Source organism: Hemibagrus wyckioides, linkage group LG18, assembly GCF_019097595.1.
Source record: "Hemibagrus wyckioides isolate EC202008001 linkage group LG18, SWU_Hwy_1.0, whole genome shotgun sequence".
Lineage (NCBI taxonomy): Eukaryota > Metazoa > Chordata > Actinopteri > Siluriformes > Bagridae > Hemibagrus > Hemibagrus wyckioides.
In genome coordinates, this window is record NC_080727.1 from 16,444,688 (window position 1) to 16,463,758 (window position 19,071).

General features: G+C 42.6%; 1 protein-coding gene across 3 annotated transcripts in view; it reads left to right on the top strand.

The window, feature by feature from the left end:
* Nucleotides 1-17,884, top strand: part of LOC131369247 (rho GTPase-activating protein 26-like) — a 50,865-nt gene extending 32,981 nt beyond the window's left edge. The window contains exons 10-24 of one of the 3 annotated variants that reach the window (XM_058415769.1): nucleotides 2,997-3,091; nucleotides 4,018-4,099; nucleotides 5,673-5,709; nucleotides 5,835-5,900; nucleotides 6,090-6,164; nucleotides 6,254-6,338; nucleotides 6,422-6,480; nucleotides 8,449-8,554; nucleotides 9,411-9,570; nucleotides 11,415-11,565; nucleotides 11,876-12,044; nucleotides 15,023-15,061; nucleotides 15,909-16,019; nucleotides 16,297-16,388; nucleotides 16,754-17,884. In XM_058415769.1, the coding sequence (XP_058271752.1) occupies nucleotides 2,997-3,091; nucleotides 4,018-4,099; nucleotides 5,673-5,709; nucleotides 5,835-5,900; nucleotides 6,090-6,164; nucleotides 6,254-6,338; nucleotides 6,422-6,480; nucleotides 8,449-8,554; nucleotides 9,411-9,570; nucleotides 11,415-11,565; nucleotides 11,876-12,044; nucleotides 15,023-15,061; nucleotides 15,909-16,019; nucleotides 16,297-16,388; nucleotides 16,754-16,842 (1,416 nt within the window). In that variant the 3' untranslated portion in view covers nucleotides 16,843-17,884. The remainder of the gene's footprint in view (nucleotides 1-2,996; nucleotides 3,092-4,017; nucleotides 4,100-5,672; nucleotides 5,710-5,834; nucleotides 5,901-6,089; nucleotides 6,165-6,253; nucleotides 6,339-6,421; nucleotides 6,481-8,448; nucleotides 8,555-9,410; nucleotides 9,571-11,414; nucleotides 11,566-11,875; nucleotides 12,045-15,022; nucleotides 15,062-15,908; nucleotides 16,020-16,296; nucleotides 16,389-16,753) is intronic. The other 2 variants (XM_058415770.1, XM_058415771.1) reach the window with 2 other exon arrangements.
* Nucleotides 17,885-19,071: the final 1,187 nt, after the last annotated feature.

Below are 19,071 nucleotides of genomic sequence, written 5' to 3' on the forward strand. Positions count from 1 at the left end.
CTCTCCTCTCCTCTCCTCTACTTTCCTCTCCTCTCCTCTCCTCTCCTCTCCTCTCCTCTCCTCTCCTCTACTTTCCTCTCCTCTCCTCTCCTCTCCTCTCCTCTACTTTCCTCTCCTCTCCTCTCCTCTCCTCTACTTTCCTCTCCTCTCCTCTCCTCTACTTTCCTCTCCTCTCCTCTCCTCTCCTCTCCTCTACTTTCCTCTCCTCTCCTCTCCTCTCCTCTCCTCTCCTCTCCTCTCCTCTCCTCTACTTTCCTCTCCTCTCCTCTCCTCTCCTCTACTTTCCTCTCCTCTACTTTCCTCTCCTCTCCTCTCCTCTACTTTCCTCTCCTCTCCTCTCCTCTCCTCTACTTTCCTCTCCTCTACTTTCCTCTCCTCTCCTCTCCTCTCCTCTACTTTCCTCTCCTCTCCTCTCCTCTCCTCTCCTCTCCTCTCCTCTCCTCTACTTTCCTCTCCTCTCCTCTCCTCTACTTTCCTCTCCTCTACTTTCCTCTCCTCTCCTCTCCTCTCCTCTCCTCTACTTTCCTTTCCTCTCCTCTACTTTCCTCTCCTCTCCTCTCCTCTCCTCTCCTCTCCTCTCCTCTCCTCTCCTCTCCTCTACTTTCCTCTCCTCTACTTTCCTCTCCTCTCCTCTCCTCTCCTCTCCTCTCCTCTCCTCTACTTTCCTCTCCTCTCCTCTCCTCTCCTCTCCTCTCCTCTCCTCTCCTCTCCTCTACTTTCCTCTCCTCTCCTCTCCTCTCCTCTGCTCTCCTCTGCTCTCCTCTCCTCTCCTCTCCTCTACTTTCCTCTCCTCTCCTCTCCTCTCCTCTCCTCTACTTTCCTCTCCTCTCCTCTCCTCTCCTCTCCTCTCCTCTCCTCTACTTTCCTCTCCTCTCCTCTCCTCTCCTCTGCTCTCCTCTACTTTCCTCTCCTCTCCTCTCCTCTCCTCTACTTTCCTCTCCTCTCCTCTCCTCTCCTCTACTTTCCTCTCCTCTCCTCTCCTCTCCTCTCCTCTCCTCTCCTCTCCTCTCCTCTCCTCTCCTCTCCTCTACTTTCCTCTCCTCTCCTCTCCTCTCCTCTCCTCTCCTCTCCTCTCCTCTACTTTCCTCTCCTCTACTTTCCTCTCCTCTCCTCTCCTCTCCTCTCCTCTACTTTCCTCTCCTCTCCTCTCCTCTCCTCTCCTCTACTTTCCTCTCCTCTCCTCTACTTTCCTCTCCTCTCCTCTCTCTTCTCATCTTGACACACTCATTCTTTCTTTGGCAAAATCCAGTCAGGAGAACACAGTGTTTATTGTGTGTCTGTGTGTGTAAGTGTGTGTCTGTGTGAGTGAGTGTGTGTATGGATGAGTGTGTGATGAGTGTGTGTATACGTGTGTGTATGTGTGTATATGCGTGTGAGTGTGTGTGTATGAGTGTGTGATCAGTGTGTGTATATGCTTGTGAGTGTGTGTATATGTATGATGAGTGTGTGATTGAGTGTGTGTATGTGTGTGTATATGTGTGATGAGTATGTGTACGTGTGTGTGTGAGTGATGAGTGTGTGTATATGCATGTGAGTGTGTGTATGAGTGTGTGTATATGCATGTGAGTGTGTGTATGAGTGTGTGTATATGCATGTGAGTGTGTGTATGAGTGTGTGTATATGCATGTGAGTGTGTGTATGAGTGTGTGTATATGCATGTGAGTGTGTGTATGAGTGTGTGTATATGCATGTGAGTGTGTGTATGAGTGTGTGTATATGCATGTGAGTGTGTGTATGAGTGTGTGTATATGCATGTGAGTGTGTGTATGAGTGTGTGTATATGCATGTGAGTGTGTGTATGAGTGTGTGTATATGCATGTGAGTGTGTGTATGAGTGTGTGTATATGCATGTGAGTGTGTGTATGAGTGTGTGTATATGCATGTGAGTGTGTGTATGAGTGTGTGTATATGCATGTGAGTGTGTGTATGAGTGTGTGTATATGCATGTGAGTGTGTGTATGAGTGTGTGTATATGCCTGATACAGTGACAGGGAATAGATTATAAACTGAGACTTTTAGAGGCATGGGCTGCAGGAAATAGACACAGGAAGTGCTTTGTCTTATCCTGATGGGGCATGGAAACAACAAAAAGTCTAAGTATAAAGTTATATTTATATATAGTTTTATAAAGTTATATTTATATAAAGTTATATTTCATATAAAGTTATAATTGCAGTCACGTTTTCTTTGCGGATTTCACGCCTTTTCATTTCTTTGATTTCAGACACATGCTGCAGATACAGCAGATGAGATTTAGCTAGAATTTTCAGACAGATTACATCATGTCTGTATTGATATGAAGTCCCTTTAATAATTCTCTTTTAATGAGGTGCAGATTCTGATCTACAGATATTATACATTTCATTTCAATTATGACACATAATGAGTATTTTATTAATCAGCATCTACAGTGTGTAAAGATACAGTCTCCAGTGGGTCTGTAGGTCAGTTCTGCACTACACACTTTCACACACTTCTGGTGGTCTGTGTTCACACTCCACAGTCTGAGCTCTTATCAGCTCTCAAGTGTTTTCAGAGCCTTTGTTATTTGTCCCTACTGATAAGTCGTGCACTTCATCTGGCTCACTTCACCTGGATTAAAGGCTACTTCTCATTCAGAGCTAAAGCGTGGGGATTAAAGGGCTACCTGAGAACAAGACGGATGGAAATAGGTGAAGATCTGCAGCGCAAACATGTCTGAAGTGCAGAGACCAGTGACTTTCCATTCTTGTGTTCTGTGAGAGAATGACTAAATAAAACTCATGGCCTTTTAGTATCCTTCAGTGTGTGTTTGTGTGTGTGTGTGTGTGTGAGACTAAGAGCCTGTCTTTGTTTTCCCCTCCCTCTCTTTTTAATAATTAAGTCACAGTTCCTCTCATTAAAGCCAACACTGATTACCTCTGAACTTTGTCCATTCGTTTGCAGCTGAGCTACTAATTACTTTGTGTCTTCATCATTAGTCATCCTCTTAAAAATCTTTAAAATATTTATTTCAGGGGGAGGAGGAGAGCTTCGTCCTGAAGTCTTGCATCCGAAGGAAAACCGACTCCATCGAGAAGAGATTCTGCTTTGACGTGGAGGCCGTGGATCGGTGAGTTGCAGTACTTCGTGAGGGCCACTGCATGGCGCTGTAGTCCACAGAAGAAAACGCACACACACACACACACACACACACACACACACACACACACACTGGAGAAGATTTAGCACAGCAGACTTGGCAGAGATGTTAAACACACAGACTGACACACACAGTGCCAGTGCACAGCTAATTGCTTTGGCTTGTGACGCGACTGTAAGCGAGAGCAGAGAGGAAGTGTGAGGAATTCGCCATTGTGTGGCCTGTAGTGGGTGGAGGAGCTGAGGATGTAGCTGCACATTTAGTTGAAGTGTGTGTTATGTAACATACATGTGTCTGATCATTCATAAACGCTTTGATGTTAGCTGATCTAGAATATGGAAATTAAAGTTCCTACTGAAATGGACTTCTTTGTGGAGTCGCACTGATTTATCGATTGTGGTTGCTTTTCTAGTAGAGATGGACAATGACAGAGAGGAAGACAGACAATTAGGATGGAAACGAGAGAGAGAGAGAGAGAGGGGATCATATGGTATAAACTCCACAAGTATAATTTATTATCAAAGAACAAAACTTCTACTGGAGAGTTCATCAGATGCATACCAAATTTATCAACATGAGATCAAGACATCTCAAAAGGTGCATCTTTTCTTCTTCATTGGGTGGCGAGGCAATTAATTCACGTTAACAAACAGGAAGTGTTTATTATACAATCTCTATGGTAAATACTTGCTCATGAAAAAGATACTGCTGCATCATTGGTGCTTGGACCCGCCAGTCGCTGCTTACAGCTATGTATTACAGCCTTGTAGAGAGAGTTACAGCAGCAGTGACGTCGGAATTTCAAGACGAAAGACGTTTCAGTGGGTGGAACTTTACTGAATTTGGAAATGTGAACTCGTGATGTGTTTGTGTGTGTGTGTGTGTGTGTGTTTTAGGCCTGGAGTGATGATAACTATGCAGGCTCTGTCAGAAGAGGACCGCAAGTTGTGGATGGAGGCGATGGACGGCAGAGAACCGGTACAGTCCTTTATCTTCCCTCACCCCACGGTTACGTTCTGTCCTCAGCGTCCTGTGAAGTGACAAACAACTTCATTGATTTGTTGGATGCATACATTTATTTCACTACATGGTGCAGTCAGATGTAAAGCTGGAAGTTTTCCCACATCTTCAGGAGCTGTGAGGTTTCTCAGTGACATGATAAGCTGAGATTAAAAGACATGTTAATGAGGGAAGGACTTTTTATAGTTGCTTTAACGCTCGTCTCATACATGTTCCGCAGCATTAAATGCTCATTAGTAAATGGAAAAATCTCTTGTGTTAGATACACAATAATAGATTTTAAAAAATATTCCATTTCAGATCAGTCTGTGACACACCATCCTGCTGTTATTCCTTACATAGACAACTCCAGATGTTTTGGCACCCTACTTCAAAGTCAAATGTAATAAATAACAAGCCTGTTAAGCCTACTATTATTTTTTATTATAGTACTATTAATAATCATGATATAATTAATTATTTCATTTCATTTCATTGTCTGTACCGCTTATCTGATCTATCCTCGGGTCACGGGGAGCCTGTGCCTCATCTCAGGCGACATCGGGCATCAAGGCAGGATACACCATGGACGGAGTGCTAACCCATCGCAGGGCAAACACACACTCTCTCATTCACTCACGCAATCACAGACTATGGGCAATTTAGAGACTCCAATCAGCCTAGAAGCATGTCTTTGGACTGTGGGAGGAAACCCACCAAGCACGGGGAGAACATGCAAACTTCACACACACAGTGAGCGGGACCGAGACTCGAACCCAGGACACTTGAGGCGTGACACGTGCTAACCACTAAGCCACCGCGCCGCTTATAATTAATTATGTCATTGTATAATACTATTATGTTTGGAACACGTAAAATGAATACTATAAACATCTATTAAATCAGCACTGACAATATTTAGTGAGTTTATCAATAAGCTTCTTTTATATCTGTTTATAAAACCTGAAACTGAATTCATTTCTGTGTTGATTTGGGTTCATTATTTTGTTAAAAGATCTCCCGATGGCCAATCAACACCTGTTAGTACAGGCAGCGGGTCCTGGGCTAAAAAATCCTTCTGTGTTGCTGCAGATTTCATGAAGCCACCAGATCTCATAAGAGCTGAATTTCAAACCTCCTCAGCTGTGTTGTGTTTTCCTGTAAGAGCTTTTCCTCTTATGTCTCCTGTATGAATTAAACAGGAAGATGTTCAGTTTTTATGCCCTCAGCATCTTGTCTGCACTTTACATTCGATTTGAAAATGATTCTTCTGACCTACACCCACATCGACGGACCCGCAATAGCCGAACAGACTAATCTGAGACCTGCGTCCACACTTTCTGCTGCCCAGCTGCTAAAGCTCCAGGCTTTTAGTCTGATTATATTTTGTATGAAAAGGTATTTCCTTACAGATTACAAAGGAAAGGTAATGGTATCTAGTGCTCCAGCTTGTATGTGATGATGTGACCTTTAATAAGCTCAGTGCTCACCTGCAGGGTTTGTTCGCTCTTGCTTGGTTTTTAATGTTTCTGTCTCTCCTGTCACTGTGCAGGTGTACAACATGAATCGAGACAGCCAGAACGAAGCCAGTAAGTTTAACAGAAACACAGCTCCTAATTCCCCTTCAGTTACCACGTGCAAACACACACCCACTATACACTAGAACACTGTCGAAGCTTCTCTCTCGGTTGTTCTGATCTTTCTTTTGCCTCAGTGGCCCAGCTGGATGTGATCGGCTTCAACATCATCAAGAAGTTCATCTACGCCATAGAGACACGAGGTAACTGATGTTATCAAAGCCCTGAGGGTGTGATTTTTATGTAAATGACTTGCAGAATATTTATACCCATCACCCTTCTAACGTCTGTAAAAATATGTGCGAAACCCAAGTGCATAATTTCATGTATTGTATGCCAGCTCTCTAGGTGAGCGTGTGTGTGTGTGTGATGCTGTGTCTTGATCTGATCAGGAATCGATGAACAGGGGCTCTACAGAATTGTCGGCGTCAGCTCCAGAGTGCAAAAGCTACTGAGCCTCACCATGGGTAAGACACAACAGTCCCTGGTATAAGCTACATGCTACACATGTGTAGAACAGAACAGGATGATAACAGAATGTCGCTTCACTCCTCAGATCCTAAAACATGTGCTGATGTAGAGCTGGAGAGCTCGGAGTGGGAGATCAAGACCATCACCAGTGCCATCAAACACTATCTCAGGTACACCAAAGTGTGTCAAAGTATCCATCACTGTGTTTCTCTCTATTTCTGTCTGTTTGTTATATCCTTTTCTCTTGCTACAGGATGCTTCCTGCTCCGCTGATGACCTACCAGTACCAAAGAAGCTTCATCAAAGCTGCCAGTGAGTGCAGGAGTTGCTTACTTCCTTTCCTTTTCCTTTCTTTTCAATTCCTTTCCTTTCGAGTTCAGAGAAAGTTCTGCGTCTGACAGAACCACTGTGCTGTGATCTGGATCCTGTGCATTTGTACTGTTCATGTGCAGTTTATCACGACTCCTGGCATATATACGTATTAAGCAGAGGTCCGATCCGAGTCACTCGGAGTGTTGCTGCATAACGAATGAGAAGTTCATGTTTTTTTGAGCAACAGTAATGACTGTGATGAAAATAATGTTAAGTATGTGATGATGTGAATACGATGGGGATTAAAGGACATTTTGTGAAAGAAGTGTTCCTTCAGGTCTGTCGTCCTGCTGCGTCCTGCTACCAGGTCTGATCTCCTCACTCAGTGTTCAGACACAGCAGATTCCTCAGCCGGTCTTAATGTGACCCAGTTCTGCTCAGTCAATCCAGGAAGTCCAGGGTCTGTCGTCCCGCAGGGAACAGGAAGTGAATTTTTACACCGCGCCCTTCACTCTCATTCCTTCTGTCTGTTTATGGATGTTTTGTCGTCTGTCTCTCTCTTTCGGTCCATCTCGGTTCTCTCTAATCATCCAGTGATTTTCTGTGTGTCCTGTTTTATTTCACATTCGTGTCACTCACTTTGTCAAGTTTATTTCATTCTTATTCTCTCTCTCTCTCTCTCTCTCTCTCTCTCACTCTCATGTTCACTCTCTTTCTTCTCCCTTCCCCCACGGGGTGACGTGAGGATCTTGTCCTTAAATGAACTCTGCTTTATTCACAAGGCCATGACTTCTCCCTTTCACTCCTCATTCCTTTTTCTTTCTTTCTTTCTTTCCCCTCCCTCTCTGAGTTATGTAAAAGCGGGCTCTGTGCCACCTGGAGCCTGTATATTATCTAAGAGAGAAAGAGAGAGAGAGAGAGAGAGAGAGAGAGAGAGAGAGACTGGAATGTCTTTGTGAGAAAGAGATTTGTATGTGTGCGTGAGAGGAGAAGTGCATCTGGAGTCACGGTGTTCAAAAAAAAAAATCAAAGTTCATACAAACAAAACAAAAATATGTGAGCATGCCTGTGCCCGTGTGTGTGTATGTATGTGCGTGTGTGCGTCGGCACCATTGCTCTACTTCCCAATTCTGCCAAACGTCTGCTCTATATTTAACTCCTCAGCGCTCCTGATATAACTGACATTTCATACTTCGACCATCTCGTGCGCTCACCAGCACCGCATCATGCTGGATCTGCTTCCATCCTCCATCTCTCTCTTTACGAAACTATTCTTCTCATCCTCGCTCGCTCCTCAGGACAGGATTGGGGCGGACACGGCTCCTGACCTTTAGGAGAGAAAAACATGTGACCTATTTATTTTCTCACCGTGGTAGGATCTGTCACTGCAGCTTTAGGTGCTGTGTGTGTATGTGTATGGAAAATGGGACAAAATGGTTCACACAACTGTATGAGTATAGACACACATTCTCACACACACACACAGGAATTGTAACATGTTTAATAAAGGTTCCAGGGTGTGGACTGGGATGGAAGCTAAGCTCAGAGTCGCAGTGCACTTTCTTCTTCATGTGCCGAGTTTGTGCTCAGAGCTCAACATATCAACTCAACTCAAAACCCCACAGTGCTTCAGAATGAAGATCGTAATAAAGTTTCTAACTTTCATTTAAAGCCAGACGAGAGCAAAAAGAGGAGAAGCTGAGAGCCTCTGAGGGCTGAGATATGGAGATATGGAGATATGGAGGTGACTCAGTGGTTGTTTTTTTTTTTCTCTGTGGTTCAGCAGCAACTTTTGAAAATCATTAAAATTCCCGGATGTTTTAGATCAGAACCTGGCTGCTTCTGTCAGGAGGTTAATGTATGAAACCTGCTCTTGATCTTGCTCTTCTCTCTGTCTGTGATTCCTTTGTAACTCTCCCATCTGTCCTCAGTTCTTTCCTCACTCACTCTTCCTCTGTTCCGTATCAGAGCTGGATAATCCCGAGGCACGTGTTCAGGAGATCCACAGCATCGTGCACCGTCTTCCCGAGAAGAACCGTCAGATGCTGGAGCTGCTCATGAAGCACTTGGCTAAGTAGGTTACACGATTCAGTTCCATTCAATTTCTTTTGTTTATTATGAATTAATGATAGACAGTCAGAGCAGTTTTACAGAAATTTCTGTCATTTTACTCTGCAGTATTTCTGCACAGTTATTGGTGCCACAGGAAACCAATAACATTTTCATAAATTTTTAAGTGTCTGATCTGCACACTGTTCAATGCAGACTGAACACTAATCTACTATATATTACTCAAGTTAATAAAATATGCGCTTTTATTCTATAAAATGCTAATAATAATGCTAAAAAAAACAGCAACAAGAAAACAAAATATAGTTTTAGATATAACCTTATTTATAACTTTAGAGTGCATCACTTCTCGGAAATCTAATATTATCTAAATATTTTATCTGATTCATGTTTGTTCAAATATTTAATTAACATTCTCTAGATTTGTATATACCCCGCCCCCTGGAGGCGTGTCTTGCTGTAGAGTAGCAGCTGGCTGTCAGGATTGTTTAGATTGGTTGGGGGTGTGTCATGGTGTACCTGGAACGCTATTTGCTGTTGTGTAAATTAGTCAAGCACATCAGCATTACGTCACTCAGGCTTCCTGTTTGAGAAGAAAGTGCATCAACACACAGAATCACATCACAGCTGAGATGCTGCTTCATTTCATGGGACTTTCCCAGTTTTTCCCCCCATAACAGGTTACATCTAGACTTTTTGCTCAGACAAATCTGACACACTCGTACTGTGCTTTAGTCCCTGCATCAGAAATGTAGTTTACTAAAATGAGCTGTGTGTCCAGGGCACCGGTCAGTCAGTGTGAGAGACGACTAAATCAAAGCCGTTATGATGTTTTTAAATTAACCGCGGTGTTTGTGCAGTGTTGCGAGTCACCACCAGCAGAATCTGATGACGGTGGCGAATCTGGGCGTGGTGTTCGGCCCCACCCTGCTGCGGCCGCAGGAGGAGACCGTGGCTGCAATTATGGACATCAAGTTCCAAAACATTGTGGTGGAGATCCTGATTGAGAACCACGAACGTGTGAGTGTTTAAACCTCTCTATTTTAAAAATATTTCCTGTAGCGTCTGAGAGAGGACACAAAGCACAATGCAGCAACTTAAAACCAATCACAAATTTTTACTCATTCGTGGCTTCATGACTCACAGCGTGTCTGTAAGTGCATAATTCCTGATGTCTCTGTTTTATAAATAATCCGTCTTTATTTTTTTCCTTTTTCTTTTGGAAAAGCTCTTGTGTTCATTTATCCAGCTTTCTTCAAGGGTTTACAGCATGAATGTCGCTTTCTCTTTCTCTCCACTGACACGGACATGTGAAGAAAATGGATCATGACTCTCATGAAGGAGCTGAAAGAGAAACCCAGCCTTCGGCTCTAACTCTTAGCTGTGGCAGGTTGCGCTAAAGCCCAGGCAATCTGTTTCCACACCACTGCCCCATGACAGTAACCTGAGCCGCCAGTCACATGACTGAACCTTGGCCCGATAAGCAGAGAGTGATTTTATCCAGTTTACTCTCGGTGTCCTCACAGAACCGTAAACGGATTTAACATGCAAACATACACGGCCTTTAGTGAAATGGAGAGAGGTGACGGCTGTGTGAAAACAGATCCGTCATTAGCAGGATCAGTGTGTGTTAAACTGCAGATTTATTTACCTATAGATCAGTAAAGAAGAAGACAGGACATATGAAAGTGCAGTTGTGCTTTTGGTGCTGTGCCAACAGCAAACTTTGAATTGATCTGATCTTAAACACTGAACTAATCTCTGACTCTGAGCATCAGTACACGCAGTAATGAGAGCTGCGCTCTAAACACCACGAGTCCAGTCAGTGCTTAATGCTGGACAGAAGATGAAGATGAATATCGAAGTATAAGAACTGGACAAGAACAAGTTCACAAATAGACACACACAAACAAATAGATGTTTCGAACCTTGAGTGAAAATCTGAAGTGTTTTTTAAACATGGCTAAACATTTTAAACTGTACATCCATTTTTACATTTTGTCCCATTTATCTCTTAAGGTACACTATGTTCAGGTAAACAGTGAACCAGCTCATTTTGCAGAGCATCTCTCTCTCTCTCTCTCTCTCTCTCTCTCTATCTATCTATCTATCTATCTATCTATCTATCTATCTATCTCTCGCTCTCTATCTATCTATCTATCTATCTATCTATCTATCTATCTATCTATCTATCTATCTATCTATCTATCTCTCTCTCTCTCTCTCTCTCACACTCACACTCACACTCACACACACACACACACACACAAATGATCATGTCATATTTCTGTCTTCATACCACAGCGATCAGGTTCAGGTTCAGCTACAAATATTTGTAAATATAAAAAAATACTAAATATTTCTCTTCGTCTTTTACTTGCGCTGACTCAAGTGTACAGCATCAGGAGATTCCTCAAACACGTAAATGGTTTAGATTGTCTGTTTCTGTTAATACTGTTTATATAATGGAGAGTAAAATGCCGGTTGCTTTAATACAAACACTGCTGAAATTAATGAAGTGGACCGAAGCACAGAAAATGCGAATTACAGAACACACTCCTCTGAATTCCTTCAGTGTTTGAAATCATTAGCTATTATTAGCTATTATTCGTAGGACTCGGATTACTACTTGGTGTAGAACTTCACTGGGGGAAAAGAAATCACCAATCATTTTCCATTGTTATTAGAGACACTCATCTCTCTGGATTGTTTGGAGATTTATCTCAGCATCGTCTCACTGGGATTTTCACTGCTCATGAAAACAAACAGGATCATGGTGTCTGTTAATCATCAGACCCGCTATGTTGATGTGGGGAAAATGTTTACTCAAACCCGTTAACCTCATGATTTTATTTCCTTCACAGATCTTCAAAGAGACTCCAGTACCTGGAGCGGGACAAAGCAGCTCGCAGACCAGCGTCCACAGGAGGAAAAGCACGGAGAGCAAAGCCCCATCCTGCAGCGAGAGACCTCTCACACTCTTCCACACTCCCACACACTCCGAGAAAGAGCGGGGTGAGGACCTGTGGGGATTAATCCTCTGCTCCTGCTCATGATTTGCAACTGGATCTCTCTTTATCACACTGTTAGCACTGTAAACATTATTTATGGATGTCCTGAGGGATCCTGTAGCCCTTTGAACTAAAGTGTTTTTATTCTGTTTTGTTCCCTGTAAGTGAGATTTCTAGTTATTCTTGGAAGAGAAGGCAGATAAAAATATCAAGTGTTACGCTCAGTTAAATCAAGCTTTGACATTTCAGAGCTTCCTCTGTTTAACCTGAGCAGTTATCAGATCTCTCCTTGTTGACGGTTTCTTTATCACCAGCAGCAGTGGATAAGAGGAACAGCGTGCACCTAAACTCTGAACCACAGCCAGCGCTTTCTTCACTCAACTGCAACAGCAATCAGAACTGGAACAAGTTTATTAACCTCAGCAGCGGAGACGGAGAACAGGATAGTCTTCTTCAGGCACGTCAGAGCAGATCTAATTCACAGTGAGTACAGAGACACGCTCACACACACAAACACACACACACAAATACATGCACATGCACACATGTGCGCACACACACACACACACATGCACAGGTGCACACCTATGCACACACACACACAAACAGACACACACATACATACATGTATGCACACACACTAAGGGAGGAGTTGGTGGTTGGGGGTTTAGGTGGTCGAATCCATCCATTAAAATGTTTATCGTGGAGAGAGAGAGAGAGAGAGAGAGAGAGAGCGCGAGAGCACACACTAATGTTTTTTGTGCCCCTATATTAACCTCATCTGGGGAGGGAGAGGGATCTTTATCTCTCTCTCCCTCTCTCTCTGTCTCTCTCTCTCTGTCTCTCTCTCTCTCTCTCTCTGTCTCTCTGTGGGGATGGTATTGAGTTTTTGGTGAGTCTGGCTGTGAGTGCTTTTCATTTCCAGTTGTTAATGAAGGAGAAGGACAGGGTCAGGTGACTATGGGATGCAGCTCAGTGTTTTTTTGTACTTTAAGGCTCTTGTGAGCTCACAGGTGTCTAATTTTTAGATTTTCTCTATGGGAGTGTAAGCGGTAAACAGCCAGAAGGTTGCATTAAAGCTTGCAGCACTCATTAGTAAAGCATCAGGTGCATTAAAATGACTAATTGCTGAATTTTGACAGAGGAAAGGGATGTTTTTCACTGTCCAGGAGAAGCACACTGTGAGCACTGTTGCCTAGAGACCGTGTTCAGTGTTCAGGTCAGTTCAGTGAACGTGAATGGATTATTCAGGTGAAAATAAGACTTTATTATTTTAATGCGTACCTTTTTACATTATCATAGTCCGTGACGTCAGTGATCAGGGTGTTTTTTTTTTTTCTTCTTCTTCTTTCAGATCCGTTAGATGGTGAGAGTTTTAGCTGCTGGCTGTTTGAGGTTTTGCTACCTGAACAGAAATTGCAGCATCTTTACACATTCACCTAATCCTCTCGATTTTCTCTCAGCAATTACTTTTTTTTTTTTTTGCTGGTGTTGTTGATTTGACTCTTCTCATGACTCAGGCCTCGGGTATGTTCTTGGAAAACTGTGTGAAATATCTGTCCCTCTCTCGTTGTTTATCAGGGTCCTGCACCCTTCTGCCTTTTTGCTGGTTCTTGCTTCCAAAGCACCAGAGCTCAAGATCAGGGAAACTATGGGATCGTTTTATAAACACGTCCTCAGTTTATAATTAAAACGTTTTGTCCCGGGGCACTTCAGTGTTCTCAGTATTATATTTGCATATTCTCACATGCAAATAAAGTTATGAATAACTGCATGATTGCAATGATGTGTTTTGCATTACATATACATTAATTAACCTTTGGGGCTGCGTTTGGCTTTAAAAGACTTTTAAAATGTTTACTTCGTAAGTCAACAGGAACTGATCGTCTTTGTATTTTACTTTAACATACCATATTTACACAATGAACCAAAAACAGTTTGGAAAAATTGGTTCTGATTATGATGGTGATTATTTCCTGTTGGTTTATGAGAACACTTTTATTATCAGATGTAATCTGTGCGATGGTGAGCAACACAGCAGCTCAGGGATGGAGATATCTGTCAACATGAGCGTGGACATGAGCGACGTAAACACTAGCTGAAGATTATATGAATATGCAGTGATTAGTAACTCGAGTGTCATTACTGTTATACAGAGTTATCTCCAATAATCACTGAAATGAAGCACTTCTGCAGCTTTAGAGCCAGAGCTACGAAGTACGAATTGCCTTATGAATGTGAATGTGATCGCCATGGCAACCTTCAATCGGATCATCGTCAGTTTGTACGTGTCCGAAGCGATGCAGAAAAATGGAGCCTGAAGACTGTTCACATCCTGTGAGTGGACAGTCGGTCACTACTGCAGTGTGTAACGGGGGTTTGCACTTCATCAAACCTGGAGCGAACTTCTCGGATTTAGTAAACAAGTACGCAGTGTGCGCGTGAAGACGTGCAGCCTTCTCATTACTGATGTGGTCAAAAGTATGTGGACATCGGAACATGAGCTTGTTAGACATCCCATTCCAAAATCCAGAGCATTACATTACAGAGCTGCTCCTTCCTCTTTCTGTGAAGGTTTTCCGGGAGTGTACAGTGTCTATGGGGATGTGTCTTCGTTTAGCTACAAGAGCATTAGTGAGTTCAACATTAACACTGATGTTGAGGAGACTCCAGTTCCAGTTCATCCCCAAGGTGTTCAGTGGGGTTGAGGTCACATTCTTCCCCAAACAGCTGCCACATTCTAACACATCTTTATATCCTGTAGCTTGAATATTCCACGTTGGTGGAACTAAAGGGCACAAGCCCTTGAAAAACAGCCACAGACTGTTATCCTCCTCTGCAACACTTTACTCTTGGCGTTTCTCAATCTCCTGGCAGCCACCAAACCCAGATTCCTCCATCAGACTGCCAGAGAGTGATGTGTGATTCATCACTCCAGAGAGTCCAGTGTCAGTGCTTTACACCGCTCCAGCTCCCACTCGGCGTTGTGTGTCATGATCGTAGGCTTGTGTGAAGCTGCTTGGCCGTGAAATCATTTCATGAAGCTCCTGATGCTCAGGTCATGTGCTGACGTTGCTTCCAGAGGCAGTTTGGAGCTCTGTAGTTAGCGATGAAACAGAGGATAGGATTTTTATGTGTGACTCATCAGGCTGCTCTGTGAGTTTGTGTTCTATTGCTGCTCCTTATTTTACAGTATTAGCTCTTACAGTCGAGCAGGGCAGGAATTTCAGCATTCAATTCTTCAGTACAACCCATTTTACTGCTGGTATCTGTCTGTGGAGCTCATGAGGCTAAGTGCTGGGTTTTGTTCACCTGTGAGCAAACACTTGACCTCACTCATTAGGAGGGGTGCACATACTTCTGGCCATATAGTGTATATATCTAGGATTAAATATTTTGTGGCAAATGTACCATATATGATCAATAAATTTTAATGAACTCTTCTTTTTTTTCTATTCCAGTCAAATTCCAAGAACTCGAGGTAGCAGTATATCAACCAGGTAAGAAAGCATTGTGTCATGATTCATTCATCAGACTGACGTAAAAGGAGAACGCTGAGGCCTCGATTTTTATTATAATTTACAGTAAATAGAAAAGTAAACCTAAGAACCAGATTCAGGACAGGTCGGATTTGATTTGTGTCTCGTTTCAAACTGAAATGGATTGCGATGTGGAGACACTCAGGCTAGCAGACGTTAGAAGATCCTGTAAAGAGATGTAACACTACTCAGAGAGCCTCAGATTCCTGTACTTTACTAACAGAAGAGTAACTGAGGAACCTTACGTTGGATCTGAAATGTTTTTCTGATCACTAAGTTTAGAAAGAGCGGGTATTTGAGTCAGTCTTCCTGTCAGCTCTGGTGTTTCTCCACTTAACCTCTCGTATTAAGCACTGCGGATGTTTTTGTGTAAACTCCAGAGTCTGTTTTGTTTGAAAATCCCAAGAGTTTCTGAGGAACTCAAACCAGCCACCATGCCCCAGTCAATGTCACCGAGATCTGAGATTTCTTCCCTGTTCTGATGTTTGCTGTGAACATTAACTGCAGCTCTTGGCCTGGATCTGCATGAGTTTCTGCATTAGATAGTTATCTGCATGATAATTGGATAATTGCATGAACGAGCAGGTGTTCAAGTGTTCCTAAGTTCTTAAGTGGATGTTAAAAGCTGTTCTGGAGTAGTTGGGATTTGTTCTGCTTGCGCATGCAGTGGACTCCGGCTGAACATAAGCACAGAGTGAGGTGTTAATGAAACCTGTAGAGCTTCTTACTCCAGTTTCTATTAACATGTAACTTCATACACCACTTGCTCAGAGGTGTGTGTGTGTGTGTGTGTGTGTGTAAATAACAGCTCAGCTTCACCCAGCTCCACCTCTCCACGCTCTCCTTCCTGGCCGATGTTTTCTGCTCCCTCCAGTCCTCAGTCGGCTTCCTGCATTTCCAGGGAATTTTCCCCGCTCAGGTGTGTCCTGAGTTTTTTCTGCAGTGTTTTGTGGATGATTTAAACCATCTCACACATTCAAACATATCAATGTGTGTTAAATGACAAAACTGGCCGCTCCGAGTATTTAAGTATGTGAGTACTTGTGTGGCAACGTTCCTGCTTTTCTTAATGGAGGTTTAGCAGATGCTCATGAGATAAGTTTATTCTGGAAAATGGTCCTGGTGGCTGCTGAGAACCATGAACTTTGTCCTGCAGGAAGTCATTTAAAGTCTTTGTTTCCCTTTACTACCCACAGTGCTCCTCCGCGAAAGGCTCGGGCGCTGTACGCCTGCAAAGCCGAGCACGACTCTGAGCTCTCCTTCATCGCAGGGACGATATTCGACAATGGTGAGTTCAAACAAGCACAAGACTCTCTCAGTTATTTACTGAACTTAAGCCGGAAGGTTAATTTTTAATTGTGCACAAAAATAATATATGAGACACTGATGGAGATCTCAGTCTGATGAGATTTTACAGGACAGAAAACAGGATTATTACACTGACTGATATATAAACTGCTGATATTCTGATATTCATTATGTTTATAGATTGTGTTTTTGTCTGATTTCTGGTGAATGTTGCACACATTAAACTGGTCACTGGTTCTAAAGGTTTAAGTTATAACTTAAAGCTACTTTAAAACTTGCTACAGTTGATTTATTTATTTTAAAAGAGACACACAGTGTTTAATTTTCGTCTTTTACTTCCTGTAGTTCATCCGTCACGGGAACCGGGCTGGTTAGAGGGAACGCTGGACGGGAGAACGGGATTGATTCCAGAGAACTATGTGGAGTTTCTGTAGCTGTGGAGCAGAAGGTGACGAGATCCTGCAGCCGAAAAAGCGAGGAGAACCCCAGATCCAGAGAGCAGATGGCTGTCTGTGTGTGTGTGTGTGTGTGTAGGCTGAGGACACTTGGCCATCAAAAAGCACTGCCACAGAAAAAAAAATTGGGACCATTTTAGTTTTTCTCCAGCAGCTTAGGAACCTTTACTGAGAGACTCATCACCATAAATCATCCTGGAGCTGCGTTTCTACGGCAACCTCGCTTCTGGAAAAGGATGAAACCTTCTTCCTGCCTCTTTGCTGCAGTCTGGAGCGTTGGGAATGTCGCGTCTCCCATCTTCTTCAGCTTTTTCTGTGTGAAATGTTTAGAACTACTACGAGAAAGAAAAGAAAAAAATGATTGAGGAATTATTTTCTCTACTTTGCACTCTTTTGTATTTTAGGGAACAATTTAAGAAACGCTCAAGCTGTCTTCCTCTTCCTCTCACTTTTCTCAGCAGGTATGTTAAAGAGTAAAATGTAAAAGAATGTGAATTCAGCGCCGATCAGATTTAAAGCCCATCTTATTTATGCCGCTCTCTCGTCTGCGGCGGCTCTTCCTGTGTTAACTGTGTAAATCCATGAGGTATAATGTTTCTGTAAATAATTCTGTTTTGTATTCTAGCTTACTAACTTAATTTTGGTACCACTATTGCTCTTTTTACATACAAACAAAAAAAAAAATCTAAGTTAATTTTATGAGTTTTAATATTCTTAACTGCGTTCCAGGCATCGAGCTCGTGATGTTCTTCAGATTTTCTTTATTAAACATCAGAATCGACTGCATTTCTGTTTACCACATGTTTCTTACAGAATAAAACCAGAGCGACTTTCACTTCACTTTCGGACTGAATTCGAATCCTGATTTCTAGAAATGTTTTTAAAGAAATGTGTGAAAATGTCTGATGTTCTTGTGGAGTCATGAGGAGCATCACCGAGTGAAAACGAACTAAATCTATTAACTAATTACTCAGCCATCTTGTTTTAAAAAAAGAATAAATAAATTTCTCTCTGCTGTTGATCATATTGCCATTTCTATCCTTATGTCTTTTTCTGTCATTAATTATAATAAACAAATGTTGAACTAACGTGAAGACTAACAGCACAAAGGCCTGCAGGTTTTAGGATTCAGGATTAAACAAAGAAAATGCCACAATTTTGGCTTACTGCATCTCAAAAATTTATTTCTCAATTTACACCGATCAGGCACAACATTATGACCACCTTCCTAATATCGTGTTGGTCCCCCTTTTGCTGCTAAAACAGCCCTGACCCTTCATGCACTGTGTATTCTGACACCTTTCTATCAGAACCAGCATTAACATCTTCAGCAATTTGAGCAACAGTAACTCGTCTGTTGGATCGGATCACACGGTCCAGCCTTCAGCCTTCACTGGCCACCCATGACCCTGTCTCCGGTTCACCACTGTTCCTTCCTTGGACCACTTTTGATAGATACTGACCACTGCAGACCGGGAACACCCCACAAGAGCTGCAGTTTTGGAGATGCTCTGATCCAGTCATCTATCCGCCATCACAATTTGGCCCTTTGTCAAACTCACTCAAATCCTTACGCTTACCCATTTTTCCTGCTTCTAACACATCAACTTTGAGGACAAAATGTTCACTTGCTGGCTAATATATCCCACCCACTAACCATGATGAGCCACCCACCATGCCATGATGAGATCATCAGTATTATTCACTTCATCTGTCATAATGTTATGCCTGATTGGAGTATCTCCTTATATTAAAAATCCCTGTGGATCAGCAGCGATGTGTACTACATCTGTGTGCCAGATGATGTACTGCACACTGCACACTTCCACTATGCACTATCACTCTAGTGTCTAGTCATGTTGTCTCAAGCCGTTTCCCAGTTTACCGTGAATGATGACGTCAACGTGATGCTCTTAGCTTTGTGTTCATTTGTGAAATGTTGAGCTTGAGCTAATAATCAGCGTGAGCACAAACACTCGCAATCTTCATGTGCTCTGATGCTGGTATTTTACTCCTGATCCCAAAGCTTGAAGAATCACCCACATGAACATCTCTATAACGCCATCCATGCTGGCGTGAAGATATGGATCAACAAACAAACGTTCCACTTTCTCGTGATCGTGTGTCCAACATTTAATCAAATATGTGTAAAGATTGACATTGAATCTACTTTTAAGTGGAATACAAAACTATTTTAAACAGACATTA